Below are 21,092 nucleotides of genomic sequence, written 5' to 3'. Positions count from 1 at the left end.
CACCCCAACCCCAACGTCCGCCCCCTGCACCAGTGTGCACCTGTGCCCCTTGTGCAGCTCGGTCCCGTCCTGGTGAAAAACACATGGAGCAAATGGAGAGTGAAAGAAAAGGGTCACTGCTCCGGGTCGCCACCAAGGTGCTGGAGGAGATAATCAGACCCTTTTTGTTTCGGTTCAGCGCCCAGCAAAATACCCGGAGCCTTGCAAACGTGCCACGGAGCAAAGCCCACAGCAGCAGCCACTTTGCTGGAGAACTCTTCCCCTTCGGATGCTTTTGTAAAGTGTTGTGCGCTCCCTCGGGACGCGCTGGGGCACGGCAGCCGGCTTGCATTAGCATTCCTATTAATAACACTAAATAGCAAATACGCTCTGTATGGGTGTGAGCAGAAATAGATGTTGTAATTAAGGTAGAGCTGCGCCGAGCAAGACCCCGCTCGCTGCTGGAAGGGTCTGTGCCGGCCTCACAGTGACGGTTTGCTGCTGTTGGCTTCAACTCTTCCTCCCCAAATAAGGCTGTGCTCGTGATAGCATCACTGAAAGGCTCCCGGCAGGGGATGTTTTGACAGAAAGTGTGATAAAATGTAATGCAGTGGATATCGTCCCATTTGCGATTTATGAGGAATTCTGTAACCTCGGGGGATTCATTCTGCATCACGTTCCGGCGCATCGGATAGGTTCTCTCCTCGTGCGTGCAGTTTCCCTGCATGCATAATGAGCAAACCCTGTGATTTCCTTCTGTGATAATGAAACGTTTTGTGGCGGAGCTTCAGCCACCCCTCTCCCTGCCTGCACACCTCCGTGCTTCGTCCCCGGTGGCTGCAGGGAAGCAGTTATCACCTCCTCCAACACAGTGCACGGAGAGCCCGTTCCCTGCTCCCTGATCCCAGCATGGGGCTGTTGTGCTGGAGCTGCAGGGGACCCTCCTCGCTCCATGGGTTCTCCCTCACACGGTGCTTTGCCCGTGCACACAGAGGGAGCAAGGAGGTGTTGCCAGGGCCACGCTGCAGATGCATTTCCCTTTTGCAGACGCGAGGGCTGCGCTCCCTGGAACCCATCCCCGGATCTCCCAGGCAGCTCAGCCCCGCGCTCTGCTCCTTCTGCTGTCACTCAGCGGGTTGAGGTGATGCGCCCGAACGCCACGTGCTGCTGGGGGAGCGCTGGGAGGTGTGTTTCAGAGGCACCTGACAGCTCAGCAGGGAAAAATCAATGGGGCTGGCGTGGTTTTGAAAACCTATCCTTGCTCAGCGAGCCCACGTGCAAGCGATCAACAACTTGAGACGGCAGATTTGTTCCTCGCTCCCTCTTTCTGTCGGCTTTTATTTGCCTCCCGTTTGCCCCCCGCGCGCAATCTCTAAGCCCGACTCCTTTGCACGATCGTCTCCATTTGCATTTCCAGCAGCTCCGCTGACATTTGGCTGGACTCTGGGTGAAGCGCTCCTTGAAATGAGCCCGCGCACCGAGTTTGTTCTGGGGAGATAAGAAGGGAAGTGGCTGGGGGGGGGGGGGGATAGGGGCCTGGAGGGAATTACGCATGTGAAACTGCGCTGTGAAATTAGCAGCAGCAGCCATGCTCCGGGCCAGCAGCACTTTGGTGGGATTTGTTTTGGAAGCAGAATTCTTCACTGTGGGCAACAGACTCGTCTCCCTCACCCCAGTGGCTCTCAATCCCGGCTGGGGAAGCCAAAGGAGGAATTGTCTGCTCGCTCGGTCTGAAGTTGCTCTGTAGTGCTGGCAACGTGATACTGAAGAGGAATTTTAATTTCATGCTGTGTAAGAGGAGCGCATGCAACAGTAGCAGCCGTATGGATTTTCATGTGAATAGCTGCACAGTATTCATAACAGGGCAGCAGTGTTGTCCCGCAGGTTTTCATTCTTCTCGTTTCTTTGCTGTTTTCACATTGCCCTTTGCTGTCCACCCATTCTAGCACTTGCTGAAACGGAAAGTATGTCCCCGCCAGATGGAGGCACAAAGTGACGAGCCTGTTTGTCAGCTACGTTGCAGTTGGCTTCAGAGACCTTTTGTTGCTTTGATTTCTGTGCACTCCAAGTGCAAGTCTGTTTGCTCGGGAGGGAACGCTTCCAGCCTCGTGCCCTTCTTGCTCAGCTCTGCGCTGTCTCAGCAAGAGCAGTTTGGGACAGCGGAGCCCATTCCTGCTGCTCTGTCCCAAGGACACCTCAATAACGTGCCTGGAGCTTCCTACTGGGAGGGGTTTGCTGTTTGCTGGGCTGGAGACCTCTGCTGTCCTGCAGCCTCCCCAGTGCAGATGGGGGCTGCAGGTTTCACCTAAACGAGGACAGTGGCAAGGAATTTGGCTTTGGGAAAATCACGTGATGAGAGCTGCCTTGAAATTTGCTTCAAGTCAATTTCTCCCACTAACACAGCGAGGCACGATGCTTTGCCAGCGCCTGCGCTAAGCTGCTCACTAATGCACCCCGCTCGTTCATAGAGCCAATCTGTTCTGCAGTTGGGACAGGTGGATAAATCCTTCTGCCTGCAGATGCTGCTTTCTGATATTCCAACGTGGCAGCAAAAGGCATGGATGGAGGAAATCCTTTTCAGCTGCTGAAGAGCTGCATATGCGCAACAGGAGATGAGCAGAGGAATACAAGGGAACCAGCAGAGCCAGCCCTGACGCTGGCGAGCTGCTGTTGGAAGGGTTTTCAGCAATGCAAATGGTCCTCCCCTATCCCCACCCCATCCCTCTGATGGCTGCTGGAGCCCAGGGGCCATGAGCCCACTGCCAGTGGTGTCACCAGCACTGCAGTGACAACGGGGCTGTCAGGACACGTCCTGGGTGCTGCAGGTGAGGGCACAGCCTCGGCCGATCCCACACTGCGGACGCTGGGTTTAATGCTTTCCGTCGTGGCTGCAGATTGATACAGCTGGGAAACACATGAAAGGGTTCAGCAGCAAAGTAGACACGTAATTAATAAAATACAAATTTCCATTTGAAGCCGTTGCCCGAAATAGCTCGCTGATGGAGGGAGAGCTGTCTGCTTGCACGAAAGTGCTGAGTTTGCAGCAGTGCGCCAAGCTGCCATGTCCTGGGCAGGGATGGGAGCGCTGGGCTGAGCTTGGTGCCGGGTGAGATCACAGAGCCAGTCGTGGAACCACAGAGTCATTCTGCTTGGAAAAGACCTCTGAGATCCCCAAATCCAACCCCGATCCACCCCTCCATGCCCACAGACCACATCCCTCAGTGCCACATCTCCATGGTTCTGGAACCCCTCCAGGGATGTTCACTCTGGAACAGGTTGCCCAAGGAGGTTGTGGATGCCCCATCCCTGGAGGCATTCAAGGCCAGGCTGGACGTGGCTCTGGGCAGCCTGGTCTGGTGGTTGGCGATCCTGCACTCAGCAGAGGGGTTGAAACTCAAATGATCTTTGAGGTCCTTTTCAACTCAGGCCATTCTATGATTCTATGATGCTGACCCCCCGCTCCCTGGGCAGCTGTGCAGCACTGCTCTTTTGGAGAAGCAGTTTCTCCCAGTATCCAGCCGAGCTCCCGCTGTCAGCCTGGCAGGGAAGTGGTTAACGGCACGGGCTGCAGAAAAGCCGCCTCAAGTGCAGGTTAATAGGCTGGAGTGACCGAGAAAACTTCCCCTGAGCACTTGTAGAGGCTTTGGGATCCTCTTATAAATCAAAGCGCGCAGGTCGCCTGCAGGTGCGGGCGCGCAGAGCTGTGCTAATGAGGCCACCAGCGCCATGCCCGGCCCCGAGCTCAGCACAAGCTCCGTCTGCAGCGGATGAACAGGGCACGTTCTGCAGGAGGGAAGGAGCAGGCTGGGGAAGGGCGGTGCGGGCTGGTGCGTTCCCAGCGCTGCCGCAGCGTGCCGAGCTCCTCATGTTGCTTTTCTGCTAATTGGAGTTGGCTGTAACCGATGTAGAAAGTGGCGGCCTTAGGGAGATGAGATCGTTGCTTGTGTTGTTTTGTTTGTGTTTGACTGGGATTAAATACAGATGGAATTATAAGGGAAAAAAAAGCTGGCTGCAAGGAGGAGGCTCCGTGGGAATAAATGTGATGGAAATGGTTGTGCCATGGCTGTGTTGGGGCTCCATTGCTATGAGCCAGTGGCAGAAGGTGCTGGAGCTCTGTTGCACATCCCCAGCTGGTTCCAAGCAGGCCTGGGCTGGTCCTGGCTGTGCCCTGCTGGACGTGGAATGGGGAGAGGGAGAAATAAAGCAGCCAGTGCCCGGATGAACCACATGCAGCTCATATAGCAGCTCCCATGGGCCTCTAATTGCTTTGCTTTACTGGGGATTGAGGGAAGAATTTGTGTTGGATGTAAGGCAAAGAGACCACAAACCAGTCAACGCGCTCCCACGCCGGTGACACATGGGTGTTAGTGGGCTTTTGGCAGGAAGAATTTCCCCAAAGCTGGCTCAAAGCTGGAGGAATTACTGAGAGGCTGAGAAATGAAATAGACCACATTGCTTTGACCGCTCCAACCGCAGCCCAGCGGGCACGGCTCGGCCGTGTGAGCAGCGCTGGTTTGAAGGGAGGCAGGAGGGGGGGGGTTGGCTTCCAGTGCAATGCAGGCGAGCAGCTGGGCTTGCTCTCCTTGGGGGCCTCTCTTTAAAAGGAGCTTTGAGTTGATAAATTTTCACTCATTTTTGTGTAAAGAAATCTCCCTGGCTTTGATACAAAGGAGCAGCTCGCTCTGCTCGGTGGAGGGTTGCTTACAGAGCAGCAGTGTGATGGGGGCTGAGGGGCAGGGATGGGTAGCTCACAGCCTGGATCCTGATCACAGACATCGCAAGCATCGCAGCATTAAGTGGATCCAATGGTTCTGACCTGCAGGATGGTTCGGTGAAGGCACCTCCTGGCCGTGCTCTCTGCTCTCCCCGTCTCCCCTTGGCACGTCCCTCCACGTTCTCCATTCCTCTCCCATCTGCTTCCACTTTCCCAATTTCTAACATTTCGCTCCTAAGATTTTGCCTCCATTTAGATGAATGGAAAAGAAAAGTGCCCCAGGAGGCCGTGCAGCATCCGGGACGGATTCTGAACGATGCCACAAATGCCCCGGTGAGAGCTGCACTGCTCACAGCTGGACCACGTCTGCATCGGGGCCGTGGGTGGCAGCGCTGAGGGATGCTCTGGGGCCCAGGAGCAGTCCCAGGCCAGCAGCTGCCGTGGCTCCTGGGGACCTGGTTTGCTCTGTTTGTGAGCGACTCTTCATGGATGTCACTGTGGAGGAGCAGTCCTGGTGCTGTGGATCCTCTCGGTGCTGCTGAGGAGCCCAGACCTGGAGGACAGCAGAGGGGTGTTGTCTCTGTTAAATGACTGAACCGCACGCAGTATTTGCCTAACCAGCTAGACCTGAATTGCTGTTCAAACAGTGCTCTTCTGCCCGCCGCTGGCAATCAGGGAGCTAATTACACTGGATTAGGGTTTTTCTCTTAATTACATGAAAAATTTAGCGTGGCTGATGTTCATGAGGCTGCAGGGGATTAGGGCGGAAGCCATGTGTTTATCTACAGGTCAATTACAGCAGTGAAAGCAGCAGTGCCGTGTGGCTGCATCTCTGCCATCCACAGAGATGGCATCCATCCTCAGCCCATCTCCTGCTGCTGATGTTGGGCCACGGCCGCGATGTGGGATTGGCACAAGAAGGGATTGGCACGCTCGGGGTGAGCAGTCGGTGCATGGGATGGACAGCGGCTGTGGGGCAGCCCCATTGCTGCCGGTGGGAGTGGGGCTCGGGGCTCTGGAATTCTCTCACATCTCTGACCGAGCAAGGTGGGATTTGATCAATAACACACGGCTGCTTCGGCACGCACAAATGAAACCCAAAATATGCGCGGGTGCTGCGTTCATCTGCTCCCTCTTGTCCGACCTGCAGCATCGCCAGGCTGGGCTTTTCCCCAGGTTTGTAAAAGTGGTTTAAAAAACTGAAGCTTTTGGAGCCACAAGATAACAAAAGTCAGGTTCTTCTATTTCCTTGTAGGCTTTGGCCTCTGGTTGTGTGCGCTTTGGCTCGCGGCGGTGTTGTGCAGGAAGCCCTGCTCATTCAGAACATATTTCTTCCATGGTGTTTGCGATGAGGAAAGGGAATGATATTTCCGGAGGAATTTCCTGCCCCCACCTGCCGGCTGGAGCCGTGCCGAGGGCAGAGCAGCACTTCCACGTGGCTCTGAGGGGTTCTCATCCCATTGGGAGCCTGGTGGCTCTCTGCTGCTGCTCCGTTGGAGCGAGCCCTGCGTTAGCCCATCTGTCCGAGCGGCTTTTCTCCCACCTTAAGCGGCTGCTCGAGGTCAGCAAACCAACCCGAGCCAGAGCGATCCCTTCAATGTGAAATGTGCTGCTGTGGGGGGGGTGGCACAAAGGTGGGGACACTACGCAGTGCCCTGCTCATCTGGAAGGGGGCAGGCAGGGATGGGTAGAGCAGATCCGGGGCTGTTGGGGCGTTGGGTGAAGAGCTGCGAGCGGTGTGTGAGCAGCAATAGGGAGCACTTCCCCAGTGCCTCCATCCCCCCGAGTAACAGCAGTGCTGTGCTTCCTCCCGTGTTTCCTATCAGACCCAGAAGACGTGGAGGAACTCAGCACCCCAGCCTGGCCTTCCCTTTTTTTCCCCATTAAAGTGAAGAAGTGCTGTTCCTATAGCAAAGAAATGGGAACAAACGATCTGATGGAGCTGCTGAATGTTCTTCCTCGGTTACAGCAGCTTGGACACTTTCACTGCAGAATCCATTTTGGCCTCCCCGCTTCCCCCCCCCCCCGCCATCCCCAGCCTTGCTGGGGCTGCTTTAGCCACTGCCTTTATGTTAAATGCTGCGCTTTCATTCCCCTTCCCACTGTAAGGGAAGGAACTGATGAAAGCAGCAGAGGGGTAAGTCGGGGAGGAATGGCAGAGGGTGGAGGAGCGCGTTGCAGCGAGGCGAGCGCGGCTCTTGTGATGCAGGGACACCCAGCTCGTTGCTGGCTCTCGGAGGCCGACACTCGGTCTCTTTGATGATTTCCTCACTCTGTGCCAAAACACAAAGCCTGCGAGTGGCACTCAGTTCTTCCCATTTCCCAGAGCAGCACGGAGCCGTCTCTGTAAAAATAATACAGGGATGTAAAGGGAGAAGGGTGCTTATTGCTGACAAAAGAAAGGGGAAGTCATTGCACATTGCGGCTCTTTATTCGAGGACAGCTTAGAAGTGAAGAGGTTCTGTAACAGCTGCAGACGTGCCCCGAGCTCTCCTCTTCCAGGGGGGTAAAACTGCAGGATGCTCTCAGGCGCTCTGCTTCTAATGGGCTGCGCTTTGATGCTGCTGGAAGGTGCAGGACCGACAGCCCTGAGCTCCAGCAACGGTCTCTGCTCCCTCCCTTGGAAGCTGATCCCTGAGCCCTCCGCACCAATGGGTCTGCCTCCTGCCTGCAGCTTCAGCCAGGATGGGAGCACGGGGTGCTGGACCCGGTGCTGCAGGTGCACTGCAGAGGAAGGTGACCCAGCCTGGCTGCCTCCCCCAAACCCGCTCCTAATGAATCCATCCCCAGGAAGAACACTAATTAATTAATTAGCAGCTCATTTGCATGAGGCGGCACGTCATTCAAGTTCTGCTGCTGCAAGTAGGGCTGTGACAAGGTGTGAGCTGACAGCTTTTCAAATAAAAAGTCTTTTAGAGGAATGATCTCCCGAACTGGCAGCTTTGTTCTGAGCGAGCCTCTCACGCAGTAATAAATTAAAGACATGGGGCTGCTGATTAGTCTCTGCATGGTGCCTCCGTGCCACCCTCCCTGTTTTACCTCGCAGGATCAGCTCTGCAGAAGGATGGAAGAAGGAAATCAGGGCAGGAGGGACGGTGCTGGTGGGGCCACAGGCAGGCCTGGGTGTGCTCACAGTGCTTTGGGCATTACTGTCCAATGCTGGGGGCACACAGGGGATGCTGAAAGAGCTGAGATCTTTGGCATCATTGTTATGAGAGCTTGTGGAGTGCAGCTGAAGCTTTAGGACAGAAGGAAGAGCAGCGTTCTCGTTTCGTTTTTAACGTGTCTTGCTTTCCCTGCAGATGGGCTCAGACCCTTGAAGATGATAAGACTGAGGCCTCTCTGCATGTGCAGAAGGCTTGCAGCTCTCGTGTAGGGAGTGGGTGGGAAGAAAGCCCCGCTCCTAGGAGCAGCCCTTCAGCCTTGGTGCTGGGGACGTGGAGCTGAGCTAGTGATGCTGTTTGCTGCTGGGTCGGTGGGTTTGCCCCTTGCTCCATTGCGCTGCACCCTGGGGAGCGCACCTGCTTCCAGGTGGTGGCGGAGCACTTAGCAACACTGCCAGAGCAGAGGAGTTGGGAAGCACATGTGGGTGTGAAAGACACATGCAGAGACATTCTTGACATGAGTATTGAATTTGCAGGAACCTCAGATCTATAAATAATGTGGGTCATGATGGCTGATCAGCATGAGCTCAGGCTTGAGCTCACTGCTGTCCCCCCCCACTGTGCAGGGCTGTGCTGCTGTCTGTACCTCGCTGCCTGCTGTCCTGCTCGCTGCCCTCTCACTCTGCAAGAGATAAACCTGCATCTGTGTCGATTTAAGGAACAGCCATGGTACCACGGTACCCAAGAAAAAACTCCTGCTTGCAATTCCCCTGCAATGCCTGCGTGCTGCTGGAGCTCTTTACAAAGCACTGCTTCTCCCCAGTGATCCCGGGGAGCTCTGCAAGGACAGCCCAGCTGGGATCCGTGGCTGTATTTAATGTTTCTGCAGTGCAGCTCTGGGAAGGAGGGATTTCCTCCTCCCAGGGAGAGCGGATCCTTTTGCCATAGCCACCCAGCCCGGTACTACCTTGTTTTCTGCCATGAATCTCTCCATAGGGCTTCCCCAGAGGGGTAGAAATAAGGGTGATGCTCTCCAAAGACAGATGGATTCTGTCCCAGTTTGGGAAAGATGCATAAAGAAAAGATGACAGGAGAGAAGGAGACTGGAATGCGAGGGGGCCTCCAGGTAATGAAGTTAATTGGATATGCTGATTTAAATTGAACGTGCATGTAAGGGTTGTCATTAACTTCCTCGCGGACACGTCTGTGATTTAAAGGAGAGATACGTAATGGGATTACTGTTTCACTTTAATTTCAAAGGGGAGGCTTCCCACGTGGAGAGCAGTGAGCCCCATCACCCTGGGCTGTCCCTGACAGCAGAGGGACATCAGCTCCTCAGGACCTCCTGAAGATGGGAATGGGGGGTGCCCAGATGGGAACTGGGGTGCTACATGGAGGGGAACAGGCAGTGCTGCATGGATGGGAATTGGGGTGCTGCCTGGCGGTGTGAGCGTGGCCCCGTGCACCAGGTTTGTATCCCAGATCTGCTGTGGGCTCACTGTGCAATCCCCAGCAAATCTCTGCTTCCCTCTGCTTTATCAATGACGTGCAAATGGCTCTGACCCAGTCCCAGGGCATCCCAAAGCGTCCCGATGCCAGCAGTGCTCGCTGGCAGCTGAAGAGGTACTTTATGTGCAGAACAATTTCATAAAGGGCCTGAAGGACTCTTGAAAACTTCTCATCTAGAGATGATGTGCAGTTTCTCTTCTGGGTTCTCCCCTCCTGCAGCCTGCTGTGCTGGTTCCCAGTAGTGGCAGAGGCACCAGCCTGGGCTGTTGGGTGCATTGATGCCATGAGGAAGTGTGTTCCATCCAAGCATCTCACCTCATCAGTTGGATATGGTTGTGAACAGCCCAGTTTAATTCAATTGGATTAGTAAACATAAATCCCTTCCACAAAGATGATTTGGTGGAGGAGCACACAGAAGATGTGGGCCGGTATTTATATATCTTATCCTGTCTTTGGGCGTCACGCTTGTGGGAACTGCCCTTGGTGCCAGGTTGGGGTAGGAGAAACCCTACAGAATTGTGGACAGAGGAGGAAGGGGAGGGCAGCCCAAACCTCACTGCTCCAGCCTGGCTCTGAGCCCTGCTGCCAGCCTCCGTCCTTCTGCTGAATTTCTAGCACTGAAGCAAAAAATCCATCCTGGAGCTTTACGGGAAGCTGTAATGGGAAATGCCCAAGAGCCAAAACACGCAGCCTTAAGTGGCAAAAAAATGGCAATTCTGCAAAGATGCACCTTGGCCGTGAGGGCTGTTCTTGTTTTCTGTTTCTATTTCAGGCAGTGGATGCAGTAACGCTCCAGTGCGCATTCCCGGAGCCGATACAGCTCTAGGAGAAGCGTCCATTCGATGCAAATGCAATGTTGGTTGATAGCATTTGCCCCCAAGGGCTGGAAATCCCAGCACGAAGGGAGCAGTCGGGCTGCAGGGCTGGCTGGGCTTTGCTCTTTGTCACTGTTACACGCAAAGAGCCAGTGGGGTGGGTTGGGGTTGGACGTGGTGATCTTAAAGGTCTTTTCCAACCTGAACGATTCGGTGATCTCAGCACCCCCTGGTGCACTCAGGGCTCCCCCAGGCTGTGGCATATGGAGGGGATTTGGGATCCACTTCCCAACCAACCCGATGGGTGACCTTGATTCCTGGATGGGGAATCCGTCTCTGCAGCCATGGAATACGGAGCTGTTTTCTGGCACAAGCGTTTCATCCTGAGAGCCACCCTCATTGAAACGCTAATAATGAAAGCAGACAGGTAATTTAATCACGGAAAGCTCCTACAAAGGGATTCGGTGTCTTCTAATGGAAGCGTGCTGGGAGGAACTGGAATGGAATCCAAATGTGGGTACCAGCTGGGCAAGATGAATACCTGAAACTTCAGCACAGTGCAGATGTGGGAGCTCCACGTTGTATTAGATCCCTGAATGGCTCATGCACTTATCACCGTGGGTGCTACGCTGCAACATGTATGTGACACAATATAGTATTTTGCTAATCTCTTAAGATAATGCAGAGCTTATGCCTGCAGGCTGCATTGTGGGGGTATTAGACACATAAATCTGCACTGTGCTTTTGAAGGACTGTGGTTTCCTGAATGGAAAAGCGTTCTGCTTCGTCACGTGGGGCGTTCTGCTGGGCCTGGTGCTCTGAGCCAGTGCTGATACTGGGATTTGCAGATTATGTCGTTAGGTGCTTTTCAGGCCATATTTGTAAACATGCACCAAGAGTAGCAGAGGAAAGGGCTGTATCTGTCCCGGGTGACTTCTCCAATTCACATCTGAACGCGTGAGCCCGTGCTCTGCCCTCCTGTCTCCTGCAGGGAGCGTGACTCTTGTGCTGGACGCCTTTGGTTTCTGTTGCCAGCACTGCAGGCATCTCCCTGCACCCACTGCTCACTGATTTGCTGCACCCCCACCCATTTCTGCACAGACCAGCACCGCTGCCCCTGCGATTTTCTCCCATGCCTCTTCATCCTGGCTGTACTGCAAGGAAGGGCTGTGGGGCTGCAGAGAAGCACGGCCGCCCGCAGCCCATCCCCATCCTGCACCTCCCACTGGGTTGGGGTCAAGATGCTGGGTCAGCTTTGCTCCCCAGGCACTCAGAAATGAGCCTTCCCCTCACTCCTCCAAAGCCCCAGGCCTTTCAAAAGAGAACCTTTAGGGCCTGTCCCATCACCCTTACCCTTCATCTTCTTGGTGACTGCGGCACCATGTTTATCAATGTATGTTTAGCACCAGGAGGACACCTGTAAGGTAGGCAGAGGAATTATTTCTCCCTCCAGACGTCAACGAGAAGTTTCCTGCTGCAGAGATGATCCCTTTCTTCTTCCGCATGCACAGGAGTCATCCTTCTTCTCGTCTGACATCATCATCTGTTGTCATGGAAACCGAACTCTCAGGAAGGGAGGCAGTGGAGCACCCCGGCATCAGCGACTGCACCTCCTCCTATCTCCCGAGCACTGTGTGGGGTGCTCACAGCTGGATACACAGCTGTGCGGGGTGCACTGCGGTGCCTGGCCGTGGGATGGGGCAGAGCCAGGTGGGATGCCCCATGGAGCCCGGCAACCCCGGGGCGATGCTCCTGGCTCCAGCCCTGCCCACATCTCCTGGATGGAATTGGCCTGCACGAGGCTCGTCCGGTGGTATCTCTCTTCATTAGCCCTGTCTGACCTCATTACTAGAAAGAAGCTCAACGTAACGAGCTGCCGGTGCCCCCGAGGGAGCGCTGGAAAACAGTTGTTTTGTACAAAGGTTGCTGATCCTTTGTGTCTGCGGCTTCCATTCCCATCTGGCCGCTAATCAGGGGTCTGCATGGAAGCGACCGTCTCTGGCAGTGCTGTTTGTTCCTCGGGTGACTTCATGGCATTGTCCTCGTGTCCCTGGGCTGGTGCAGGATCGTGGTGGTGCTGCAGTGGGGTTTGCAGGTCCCAACCACCTCCGGTTCCCAGCGGCTCCGGAAGGGACTGAGGTGCCCCATTGGTCCAGGTGCAGCTCAAGCAGGATGTGACCCTCTGTCTTTATTTGGATTTTCCTGTCTGAGTTCTCAGGGCTTTTGAGTCAGAGGTGTTATGGGTGCCAAGCCAGCTCTCCCTTCGCTCACATTCCTCTGCCATTCTTTTATATCATGGAAAAATCAGGTAAGGAAGGAGGAAAGAAATGCAGAAACCAAACCCAGCTGTGTACCCTGTGTCTCTGTACGGCGAGAGGCATCCGCAATGCTTCCTAAAAGAGGGTTTGTTTGGAGCAGGGCTCAGTGGAGCACCTCTGTGTGTGAGCATGTGTGTGTGAGGATATTACCGTGTTTCCTGCTGGACTGGCACCTCTGTGACATCGGGCTCCTGCATTTAGCAGTCCCAGCAGCCCCCTCCCAGCTCTGCAGCCCTGAGGTCACCGCGCGGCACCAGCCCGGCACGTGGCACACCGCCAGCGTCTGCAGCACTGCCGGCACCGTGTTGCAATCCAAGGGCTTTTCAAACATGCAAATCCTGGTAGGAAAGACAATGTAAACTGTTTGTTTCTCCTCCTCCCTTCCCCTCCTGCAGCCCCCAAGGCCATCAATTATTAACTTTTGGAGGAGACGGCACGTTCCTGGCGGCGCTGGGGGTTGTCACAGCGTGGGCAGAGCTGTGCAGGCATGGAGCTGCAGCCGTGGGGCTGAGCAGCCATACGTATGGCTGTGTTAGCACTCTGCTCACTCAGCAGTGCTCGGGAGGAAAAGCACGGCAGCGACATCTGCCAGGGGTTGGGCAGAGGTGGTGTCTTAGGAGGTGTCTGTGGCGGTTGTCTAAGTTTTGTTCCTGATGCATCTGGAGAAAAGCCATCTCTGCAGCAATCTGGCCAGGCTGTGGAGTGCTGTAGCCTCCCTTCAAGCTCAGGAGTTGACTGACCAGTTGCATTTGGTGACTGCAGTCATGGCACGTGGATGGTCTGTGCGCTCACCTCGCAGCACAGAGCTCACTCCTTCATTCTCGTGGGATGGGAAATTGACTTCAGCTCCCGTGGAGAAAGAGCCTCTGCTCTGACTCCTGCGTGCACACTGCTTGCCAGCTCCTCGCTCTGCCTCCAGGTCCCAAGCTGAGTGTTGGAATGAGATCCTTTTCCTCACTTTGTCCTCTTCCCCTCACCCTCCACCCCCGAAGGAAAATCTGCATTTGGCTGCTGTGTAATCACCTGCAATGTGGTTGTGCTTCTTCCAGATCCGAGCAGATGGCCCTCCCCATGGTGGAATTCAGTATGAGGTGGTGACAGTTTTCAAGGACGGGAGCCCGGTGCTCCGGGACATGGCCTTCTCCGTTGACCACAAGTACCTGTACGTGATGTCGGAGCGGCAGGTAAGGAACCCTGGGGCTGAGCTGTGTGATCCCCACTGCAGAGCTTGGCTTTAGCTGCCTCTGCCCAGAGGTTGTCCTTTGCGTACACAGAGGACGGCGCTGTGCTGGTTTATTGCTGTCTGCAAGTATTGGAAACTGAGCTGAGCTGCTGCGGGGGAAGTGTGGTTTGGGGATGGGAACCATCAATGATCGGATAATGAGCTCCTGAGCCGCTGGCGTGGCTGCCTGCTCCCCGCAGCGAGCTTGGCAGGCTGCGGTTTTGCATAGCTTTGTCCGAGCATCCGTTATGATGGCTTTATTTTTTGATCTACCCATGTCTTTTAAGTGTTGGTGAGTAAGTAAGGTGAGCACAGAGGTGGGACTGAGTGCGGTGCGAGCAGCTGCCATGCAGGTAGCGCTGAGCTTGCGCCGTGCCGCCATTGTAGTGCCACCATTGCCATGCCACCATTGCCATGCCACCATCGCCATGCCACTATTGCCGGCCACCATTGCCGTGCCACCATTGCCGTGCCACCATCGCCGTGCCACCATCACCATGCCACCATCACCATGCCGCTATTGCCATGCCACCATTGCCGTGCCACCACTGCCGTGCCACCATCACCATGCCACCATCGCCATGCCACCATCACCATGCCACCATCACCATGCCGCTATTGCCATGCCACCATTGCCGTGCCACCATTGCCATTCCACCATTGCCATGCCACCATTGCCATGCTACCATCGCCATGCCACCATCACCATGCCAATTTCGCCATGCCACAGTCACCATGCCAGTTCTGGTAGGTCAACCCCAGCTGTGGCAGCCAACATCGCTTCGTGGCTCTGTATGGTCATAAACAAGTTTTATCTTCCTATATTATACCATGATATTATGAAGAATGTCTCTTTAGTGTTTGCATACCTCTTAAGATAGGGGTGGCCTGAATGTCTGCCTAGAGGTTGCCAAAGGCTGTAGAAAGCCAAACCAAAAAGATTACAGTGGAAATTTATGGCCAACAGCACACAGGAGTCTGCAGCTTTGGGGAGCCAGCACGGTGTAAAGAAGGCAGGACCTCAGCTGGAGCACATCTCGTCTGCTCCGTTCTCTGAGACAAAAACAACACCAGAAGTCCCGCGCTCTGAGCCAGACTTTTGGGTTCGCTGACTGCTGAGCGTTTTATTGGCTGTTACTCACCACTGTGTAATTCAGATTTATAGAGCTGGTGCCTCGTGGGTGGTGGAGACAGGAGGAGGGTTACGTCTGAGGACGTCTGGATGCCATTAAGTGGTGTTGCCTTGAGTTAACCCTGTGGGTTAACGGCGAGCTTTGCACGCCTGGTGCACAGAGACCTCCACCTGCTGCAGGAGGGATGCGGGGAGCTAATGTGCTTAATTGTGAAACAAAAAGATGCGAAGAGAATTAGCAAACAATGGAGTGCTCCTGGCATGCTGATTCCATGCACAGCCCTCACCCCCCCCACCCAGAACTGCCCTGTGCCCCCTGGGGTGTGTGCCATGGCCCCAGGAGCCCCCACACTGTCACAAAGTGGATGTTGTCGGCCCCACTGACCCTCACTGCCCTGATCCTGGCAATGTGATTGCTCAGCAAAATAGAGGGGGAGATGCTTTTTTTTTTTCCAGAGCGCTCTGGATGGAGCCTGGTGGCTGCAGAGAGTCGGTACCAAGAGGAGGAGGGAGGCCCAAGCTGAGGCTGTGAGCAGTGGGAAGTGCCCTTGGAAGTACTGAGAATGCGCAGCTGAAATGTATTCTGAAATCTGAAGAGCTGGAATAAGATGGAATTCTGCCACAGTGAGATGGCACCGGAGCAGCTGTGCTGAGCGCTCTGCAGCGTGTGAGCGTGTGCTGGGGAGGGCTGCCCACAGCCTGTGGTTTCTGAGAAATAAATAGGAGACTAGCCTATGGCAAAACTGATCCGATAAACACTGCGTTTCTGTGGGATTCAGCAAGGAGATGTGTCCCGAACTCCGTGCTGCTGTAGGGTGGGAGCAAACCAGTGCATGGGTGCAGCGCTCTGCTTTGCACTGTGGTTGTGCTCAGAGCACACGGCGAGCTGTGACGTGCACACAGGTGCTTCCAGCACACCCATGGCACTTCTGTGTTGAACCCACCTCCCTCCATGCTCAGAGCAGCTCTGTGCTGATTGCGGAGGGGAAGCATTTGCTTCATCCCGAAATCTGGAGCGCAGTCTTTCCCCACTCCCCCTGGCTCCCATCCCAGCCCTGTCTACTTCTCTCCAATTTATCTGCAGTCCTTTGGAGCTCTCCACGAGCCTTTCATGTTCCATTGCCAACTCCTTCCAAAGCAGAATATTTGACATTTGATTTCACTCCCACAAAGCACAGAAGCAACAGTTGTGCAGCCCGGTCCGGGGGAGAGGAGGATAAAGAAACTTTGCTTCCAGCCTCTTACCACCAGTTCTTTAACCACATGATTTAGGAGTGCTCATTAGGAGCTTTCACAGGCTCTCTTGAAGCACCTGGCTTCAAATAGCTCTCATGGCAGAAGAGGAGTGATTCTGACCCCGACTATTTAAAGCAGACATGCGTTTCTCGGCGTTGCTCCAGCAAGCAAACATCATTCCTGCCCACAAGCTGCTGGGGCTTGAACATCATGAGATGCTGCTGGGGCATCAGCGGGGCTGCATGAGGCTGAGACAGCAGCAGTGGGTGCAGAGCAACCAGAGGGTGATGGCAGCATTGTGCCATGTTATTTTTAATCTGGGAGCGAGTGGAGGCTCAATCAGGGCAGGGACTGCCACCTCCAGGAGGTCTCACCACCGAATGAAGGGTTACAAAGGTGGAAATCCAAAGCAGCGTGATGAAAATGCTGCAGGGCTGCTGGAAGAAGCCCCTCTGTGCTGGGGAAGGGGAGCACGGCCCAGCACGTTCCCCCTCCTGCAGTCAGAGCCCGGCTGCTGCAGTTGTCAGGTGCTGGATGTGAGGAGCTGCCCCGGGATCCATCACTGTGTTCTCCCACCTGCAGACACGTGGATCTTACAGACCTCTGTGCCTGCAACCAGCCCCTGGGTATCTGCGCCTTCCAGCAGCACCCTGCAGCCCCCTCCCTGCTGCCTGTACATCGCCATGGCTGTACGGACAAGCTGCCTCTCCGCCTGCTCTGCTAGCAGTGAAATATTTGCTTAGCAAATGCCCCCGTGTCAGGAGCTGTGGAGCTGCAGGAGCCGCTGGGGATGATTTGTTTTGCTGCTCCCTGTCCCGTGACCCCGTGCTGTGTAACTCCTGAGCAAAGCGCGTTGCGTTGGGCTGAGCTTTCTGGGTGCTGATGGAGGGGAAGGCAGGAGGGCAGTGCCTGGGTGATTTAAAAGAGTTTGGAACCAGAGCGAGGAAAACAAAGAGCTCCATCAATTCTGGGGCGGAGGCGCTGTAAATACCGGTGGTGTCCAGAAAAAGGAGTGAGAAAACACGATAAAAAATGCAGGAGATGTGGATAAAAGGGGCTGGATTCATCAAGAAGGATGGAAAAAAAAAAAAAAAAGAATGGATTAAATTTTTAACTGCATTGTCTGCTGGTCCAACAGCCACTGAGCTGGGCACCATCACAGAGGGCAGAGCTGTGCTGCAGCACCTGCTTGTGCCATGCTCCTGCAACGCATGCAGCCGTGCAGAGCCACTTTCCTCCCTGTAGTCAATTAGCAATAATTAAGAAATCTGGATACAAGCCTGTCTGGGATCATTAACCGTATCTACCTGATAAGGAGGATGTGCTAATGAACGCCAGTTGACCAAAAGGCCACGGTGTCTTGGGGCTCTGAGGCTTGGGGACATCCTGCAGAGCTGCTGGGATGTACGGGCAGCCACCAGGAATCCAAGGGCGCAGATCAAGGGGCAGACAGCTTCGAAGTAACACATACTTGAAAAGTAAACTTTCCTGCAAGGAGCAAGAAGAAACCGCCCCTGTGTAAAAACTCAGCGTCAGGGGTCACTGGGTTTGTTTTGGCAGTGGGATGTATTGTAGGCGCTGCTCACACGGTTCTTTCTTTCAAGTGCTTGCGAGGTTTGCTCGCAGGGTTTGTTTGTTTTGGGTTGGTTTTACTTTGTATTAATCTATCTTTTCCCCTGCCAGTCACAGCCGCAGGGTTCCCATGTATGCGCTTCCCTTTGCGATTCCTCCCCATCCACAGACCTATTGTTTAATTTTCAGGCAGGCAACCGCAGGCCTGAAATACTTCCAGAATTTCCCTGCATGTGCGTACGCACGCAGCGATGCCCTGCACAGAGCACTGGTGTGCAGGGGACAGCTGCAGTGCAGAGCTCTGACACCGTGTGCTCTGGGTCTGCATGCTGCTGGGGCTCCATGGAGCACTGCATTGCCGTGCCCCCTGTGCATCCTCTTGGCTTTGTGCTGCAGGACAGAGGGGTGACCTACGCTTGCAATGTTAGAGCCCCTCACCGAAGCAAGCTGGGATTTCTGGTGCATGATGGCCAAGCTGGAGCACTGCAGGGGCCGTGTTGAGCTATGGGGGTTTTTGCCCTCGTTGGACTCAGATGACCCCAGCAGCAATGGGGGTGCTTGGGGACACGGCCAGAGCTCTGTGTTCCTCTGTCTCTCTATCAGAGCTGTTTAAAAGTGTCCCCCTCCCCGTGCTGCTGTGACTGTCCCCCCAGCAACGAGCCTGGCGGCCGTTCAGCCGGCGAGGAGGGGAATCGCTTGCACCGGGCACGAGCAGAAAAGAAACATTACTCACAATATGGTGAGAGGAGCTCTGAAATGGCACAAATTATTCTACTTTATACTTTAATTAGTTTGAATTAGCAATGGGAATAGATGCGTAAAATGATCCAGTGAAGGGTGAAATGGAAAAAGGGATACGGTGTGGAGTATCACTTTATTATGATGAAGTTTGCGGGAAGAGAGAGCAGGCGATGAGCTGCTGGATGCTCCACCAACAGGCACCGAGTGCTTTGCAGGGAGGTGGCAAGGACTGTGCTGCACACAGAGCCCAGGGCTGCTCCATCCCTGCTCCGGGGGCAGAGAGCTTTTTTCCCTTCTGAAAGGTTCTGCAAAATCAGATTGGTTGGGGTCTGGCCTTCAGCGTCTGTCTTTTTTTGTTTCAGTTCAGATCACGTGGGGAAATACAGCTATAAGCGTGGTTTCTTGCAATAATACTGAAATGAGCAGAGCCAAAACACACAGTCAGATCCAGCCCAAACCTCAGGAGGCTCCAGCCCAGCCTGTGGGATCCCTGGGCCGTCCCACTGGCACCACTTGAACAACAGCAATGCAGCTGGAAACCAAATTCCCACCAAAGCATTAGGAAAGTTGTCAAATGAGCAGGGAAAAAAGAGTTCCTGCGGATTCCAAACAGCTTGGGAGTGATGGCTGTGCCCCGGGCGAGGTGGCTATAATGGTGTTACAAGCTGGGACGACACATAAAAGTTAAGGCTGGTTGCAAAGCAGAAAAACACAGCTTGTGGGTTTTGTTCTCGCTTTCCCTCCTCCTTCCTCTTCCATGGCAAAACGTTTGCCCTGTGAAACTGCAGTGAAGATGCTGAGGTTTTCTAGAGCATTGTGCACACAGCCCCTGGAGGTGCAGCTCTGCCCCGTGCCCGTGGGAGCTGCAATAGCTCCTCATTTCTGGGCGATGCGTGAGGCAAAGGAGCCCCATGAATAATCTGCTGTTTGTCTTAGCGGCGCGCAGGAATGTGCCCAGCAGACTAAACACAGTGAGGCCAGGAGCAGGGCAGGCACCAGCAGTGCCCGTGGTGGGGGCTGAAGGCCCCCAGGTCCTCTTGCCCATAGCACAGCACCGTTCTTCATCGCTGTTAAGTTCAGCGTTCCATAGTTGTGTGAAGCTGGATGTAGCACCGGCCATGGCCAAAAGGACAAACTGCTCACAGTGCCTTCTTCCACATGAGCAATGGGAGCACATTCCCCACCCCATGGCACATTTGGAAGCGGCTGCGGCTGGCAGCGTGGTTTCAGGTTGGTCTGAGCAGTGGTTGGGTCCGTCCATGGCACTCTTTGGGTTGCCATGGAGGCTTCATGGGTGCCAAGCTGCTCCTTTGGATATTAACATATTCTGGGCTTTGTTCCTCTGAACCTTCTCACCTTTTGGCAGGGCCAACCTGCTGGTTACAGCTGCAAAAGATGGAGCTCAGGTGGGATTTGCTGTTTCTGCCTCAAGGTGCCTCTACTACATAGAGCACCTCCGTGGCACTGTCAGTCCCAAGTATGTCCAGTGCAGCATCGCTGGTTTCACTGCTCGTTGTCTGTGCAGACGAAGCATGACAGTGGATTTTGTGTGGGGCACTGGCCCTGTGGCGGGCTCCAGAAGCAGCTTTGTTGGGCTCTCAGTGACCCAACAAAGTGACCAGGCTTCGTGCCATGCTGCCCACCTCTGCTGGGCAGAACGAGGAGGGTTTGTCGGCTTTTAACCCAGGAGGTGGCAGGGAAAGGCTGAGCCTCGAGCTGCGGTCATCTCTGAGCACTGCATCCAGCCAGGCGCAGCTGCTGGGGACTTGGCACGGGTGTCTGGGCATGTGCTGGGAGCTGGCATTGGAGCACCGCTGTGCCCGGCCCTCAGATGGGGCAGAGCATTGTGCTGTGTGCACAGAGCTGAAGTCAGGGCAGTGCAGAGGAGGAAGGTTTCGGGGCAGTCACATGCCCAGCGTGCTCGCATAGCACGGCTGCGGGTTGGCTTCTGCATGGGTTGCGCGTGATGAGCACTACTCTGAAGTTCTGCCACCAACAACAATGACACATTCCCTCCTCCCTTCGCTGGCTCCACTTCAGAGCGTGTCTATCCAGTTTCTCTCACAACACATATTTATCTGCTCGGTGCCCTGGTGGCTGTTTAATTGGCACTCGTGCTTCCTTTCAAGCAGAAGCGGAGCTGAGTGCAGGAGCAGCACGTGGGCAGGATGGAGCTGTGCTCCCACCACAGCAATAGGGCCTGGAAATGGAAAGGAAGCGTGGTGGCATGGACTGGCCACAGCCAAGGGACATTGAGGGCACAGCCCCAGCTGTGTGGGGTAGGGCACCCCGTGTCCCTCTGCCCCAGAACCAGTCCTTGGTGCTGCAGCTCACGAAGGACGCTGCATCGTCTCCTAGCAAGCCACAGCCGCAGGTTTTTCCCATCCCTTTCAGCAGTGACTCACAGGCAACTGTCAGTGCTTTGGGTGCTATTAATATCTCCACAAGAACACGATGATAAGTGTTTTTTTTTGTTTTTTTTTTTAATTTATTTTTTTGGGTGAGGAATCAAAGGGGAAGGATGGGTGTGAAAATAACTCCTCCTCGCGTGGCCGGGCCATGGTGTGAGCCAGCAGACAGCCCTGCCCACAGAGAGACCTCGCTGAAATCCCTTCCATTTAAAAAGAGCTGACCACACTGGAACTGCTTTATTGGAGAAACTGTGCCAGAAACAGCATTGCTATGACTGCAGAGTGCAAGCTCCAGTTGCTAGCTGCGGGCGGGCTGGGTTTTTCCATGTTGGGTCTTTG

General features: G+C 54.7%; 1 protein-coding gene across 14 annotated transcripts in view; it reads left to right on the top strand.

The window, feature by feature from the left end:
• Positions 1–21,092, top strand: part of PLXNA2 (plexin A2) — a 351,337-nt gene that overhangs the window by 273,802 nt on the left and 56,443 nt on the right. For 5 of the 14 annotated variants that reach the window (XM_021377558.1, XM_021377559.1, XM_021377560.1 and 2 more), the window contains one exon: positions 13,489–13,623. In XM_021377558.1, coding sequence (XP_021233233.1) covers positions 13,489–13,623 — 135 coding nt within the window. The other 9 variants (XM_021377570.1, XM_021377568.1, XM_021377567.1 and 6 more) reach the window with 9 other exon arrangements.

The sequence above is a fragment of the Numida meleagris genome, chromosome 25 (assembly GCF_002078875.1).
Source record: "Numida meleagris isolate 19003 breed g44 Domestic line chromosome 25, NumMel1.0, whole genome shotgun sequence".
Taxonomy (NCBI): Eukaryota; Metazoa; Chordata; class Aves; order Galliformes; family Numididae; genus Numida; species Numida meleagris.
Note: the sequence above shows the minus strand (reverse complement) of the source record. Positions and strands in the feature narration are given on the sequence as shown.